This window comes from Daktulosphaira vitifoliae, unplaced genomic scaffold (assembly GCF_025091365.1).
Source record: "Daktulosphaira vitifoliae isolate Bord-2020 unplaced genomic scaffold, ASM2509136v1 Scaffold_1, whole genome shotgun sequence".
In the NCBI taxonomy this organism is placed as follows: Eukaryota; Metazoa; Arthropoda; class Insecta; order Hemiptera; family Phylloxeridae; genus Daktulosphaira; species Daktulosphaira vitifoliae.
The window spans coordinates 52,292,488-52,296,384 of NW_026099572.1; the positions used below are offsets into that span (position 1 = coordinate 52,292,488).

Sequence of the window (3,897 nt, forward strand, 5' to 3'; positions counted from 1 at the left end):
TATGAACAGGCCTGAAACTATTCTCAGGTCTAGATACTAATTGAAAAAAAATTATTTGCAAGTCACCTCTTTCACGATCCAGCCCCTTAAATTAGAGCTATAACAATTTTTTTTTACCAAAAATAATACTAAAATTAGAGCTTTCAGCAAATAGGTCATCAAAAATAAGTTCGTAGGCACAGTACCTAACATCTATTGGATAATATGGTTTCATATGAATGATTCTCACATAAAATAATTTAAACCTTCACTGCGAAGAAGTATACATATATATAATATATATATGTATATAAGCATGTATATATTATATACAATAAGGGACCACTATGAATTGTTCTAGAACACTAATTTTTCAATGTTGAATTTTTCAATTCAATTCAAACGGTCAATTATTTACCTATAAATATTTGAAAATTGTTATTGATCCTGTTATGAACAATATCACATTAAATTAAATTTCATGGAATAAACATATTACAGCTATCACAGTTTTTTTATCACTTATATACAAATTACGAAACAAACCGGGTTAGTAGAAGAAAATTTTAAAAGACCAGTTAGTACTGTATATTAATTTTTATTTTCAATAAAATCTTATAAATTTTAACGGTTTTTTATTTAATTATTTAATCTTTAACAAAAGTACCATGAGTCTATTCGATAAATTATTTCCTGCAACTCATAAAACCACTTTTATTGTTGATCATACTCCATATTTTGGCTTAGCAAGTAATGCACACATAAAAATGGATTTTACTAAACGTCCTCTTGGCGCTATACCCCCATCACCAGTATTCAAATCTATGTGGACTTGTAGTATTGAATCTGTTCTAGAATATTGCCGAATTGTATGGGATCTTTTTCCAGAAGGAAAACTCATCCGAGTTATAAGTAGTGATTTACAAGCACGAAATCTCAATACTTGGGCATTAAATCAACAAAATGTAAATTATATGCTTCATCATTTATCAGCACTTGGACCACCTGCCAAGTTAATACCTAACCCTTCACGTGACTACAGTATTGTATATGGATTTCGATTAGCTGCTGAAGCAATGTCTGAATGTACAACAGCTCAAAAAGAACATATTTCTAAGAAAGCTACTATTGAAGTACAAAATAAGTAATTTTTTTAAAAATTAACAATTACCATTTTATTTTTATTATTTAAACGTCCATGGTAGTTCACAATTATTTATTTTATCTTGTAATATTATAAAAGAAACCTACAATTTTTATTTTCTGATTATTCAATGGTAACATTAAAATGTTTCATTGAATAGTGTTCGCAACTTTAGTTTAATATTTCATTGAAATTTTAAAAAAATCAAATGAATTTAAATTAATTTTCATGTATTTATAAAAAAAACTTGTTTTACATTGTATTTGTCTATCTCATAATTTTGATGAAATACTCTTTAAATGGATCAAATTAAACTGTCATATTTATCTATAAACGCAAATACAAGAAAATTGTAATTAGATTTTCTATAATTATTTTAGAATTTTTATGCTGTATAATCTTTTTATTTCACTATTCATTTATTCTGAATTTTTCCAAATCAAAATTTGAAAGACCAATTTTATAAGCTGTAATATATACATACTGTATTATTATTTATATACATATAAATATTTGTAAACATTTTTTCTGCTTCATAAATATGCCTATATTTTATTTATTTGATGTTTATGAATTTTTCTAGGTGTAGAACAATAATTATAACATCAGCAAGAGATAATGCTTCTATTGATAATCTTGCGTCCATGTTTCATAATGAGATGATCAAAATTAATAAGTATACGACAACTCCTGATACATTGCCTATTCATCACTGTACTTTGGTTATTATAAATACATATCCAGATTCAATATCATGTGAAGTTACAGATCGTAATCTTTATATTATATCTCCAATTTTGAATTTAGAAGTATATTGTATACCAGCATCTAAGGTTGGACATAAAATAGCATATCTTTTATTAAAACATTATAATTTGGCCAGTACAACAGTTACTGGTATTCCTATGAAAGAAGAACAAAATGCTAGTTCATCTGCAAATTATGATGTAGAAATATATCATGAAGCTGCTGCGCATACTGCTATTTTAAATGCAAATTTAGCTGATGCTAAAGCAGTTGTAGCAAGGAAAGAAGAAGCTGATTATGAAACTATAAAACTTAAATGGTGCACTCCAAGAGCAAATAATAATTTACCTGACATCCATAGTTGTACTACACTACATAGGATTACACCTGTTGATATAAATAGTAGACCTAGTGCTTGCTTGATTACATTTTTACTTAATGGTCGCTCAGTTCTTCTTGAAATGATTAAACAAAGTGGTAACAAAAGTATGTCACATGTTCTTAAATCATACAATGGAGAGATTTATATACATACTGTATCATCTGGTCGGACTGTACTAGAAGATCCACCATCAATAAGTGAAGGACCAGGAGGAAAAGTAACTCAATATCGGGTTGCTGACTTTGGTGTTTTTATGAGATCTAACTTACTACAACCATCTAAGAGAAAGTTGCCTGATGATAAAAATTTAATTGAAGATGCAAAAGAAAAACTTAAAAAACAGACAGCATATTGGCCTCTTACTACATCTTCTACTATAATTTTTAACTTAAAACAGTACACTGAACCTATGTTAACTTTGATGGTTAAAGAAAATATTAATGACCAAGAAGTTATGCATTGTAAACAGTGTATTTATGCTTTAATGACGGCTGAATCTAAAAATGAACATCTCATAACTCCTAGTTTAACAAACCCTAGAAAGGTTATGAAAAAGGATGATCAGTATAAATCGATGTGGTCAGAATTAGAATTATTTTTAAAGTCAAATCTCTATTCAGAAAATCACTGCAAAATTCTTCAATGTTTATTAGAGTGTAGGTGTAAACCAGATGAAGATAAAATAATTGAAAAAACTTTATTACGTTTCAAAAAAACTTTGTCAGAAAGGCCCAGTGTTATTAGAGCAACTACTGATTCACCTATGTCTCCTCCTTTAGCTCAACAAACTGGATTAAAACATATAGTTCATAGTAATATTAGTGCAAATCCTAACAGTGTTATGTACCTTCAGATTATTCAAGAACATAATAGCCATAAAATAAGTACACCTAATAGACCTCAATTTGCAGGAAGATTAAAATCTGTACAAATGAGAAATGGAAATTTGTTTACAAAACTTTATCAACATTTAGATGATGATGGTGAAAGTAAAGGAGTTAAATGATGTTTTAAAAATATGCTAGTTTTTATTATTAACCTATATGTACATCATAACATTTTTTTATGATTTGTACAAATTGTAATTATAACTTTGATATATATTTTTAAAATTAGTTTTAAACTTTTAAAGAGCCAGTCAGCAGGTTGTCATACATAAATTTGCCAACTTATTTTTCATCAAGCGTCAAATAAGTATTAAATTAAATGAATTGAAATTGAAATACATAAAATTTTTTACTTTAATAATTTAAACAATCATCATAGAGAGTTGTTTACTCCAAATTCATTTACTAAGATTATCTTGTGAAATAATTGTAAATATTTAATTGATTTAGACTGATCATCAATTAATTAGTAAATAGCAATTTATATTTTTCTTAATTCTTAATAGAAATTTTTTTTAATTAGCTTCATCATAAATATACAACCGATCTTAATTATATTTTTCTATTTACTATTTATTTTAATTGTGGTTTCAAAATAATAAGAAAGATATACTTTATATATCGAATTGAGAGGGAAATATTAGTAATTTTTTAGACCCGAAATTTAAAATGGTTTTTTGCTCAGTACATTGAGGTACAACAAGTCTTAAATTTGACATATTTAATTCGTTAAAACAAATTCATTAGTTTTATATTTA

The 3,897-nt window shown here is 26.6% G+C and overlaps 1 protein-coding gene across 1 annotated transcript; it reads left to right on the plus strand.

Annotated features, from left to right (window-relative positions):
* Nucleotides 1–524: 524 nt before the first annotated feature.
* On the plus strand, nt 525–3,609 carry LOC126898963 (integrator complex subunit 13). The gene is made up of 2 exons (XM_050673401.1): nt 525–1,123; nt 1,707–3,609. The coding sequence occupies exons 1-2, from the start codon at nt 648–650 to the stop codon at nt 3,256–3,258; spliced, it is 2,028 nt and encodes a 675-aa protein (XP_050529358.1). The 5' UTR covers nt 525–647; the 3' UTR covers nt 3,259–3,609.
* The last annotated feature ends 288 nt before the right edge of the window (nt 3,610–3,897 follow it).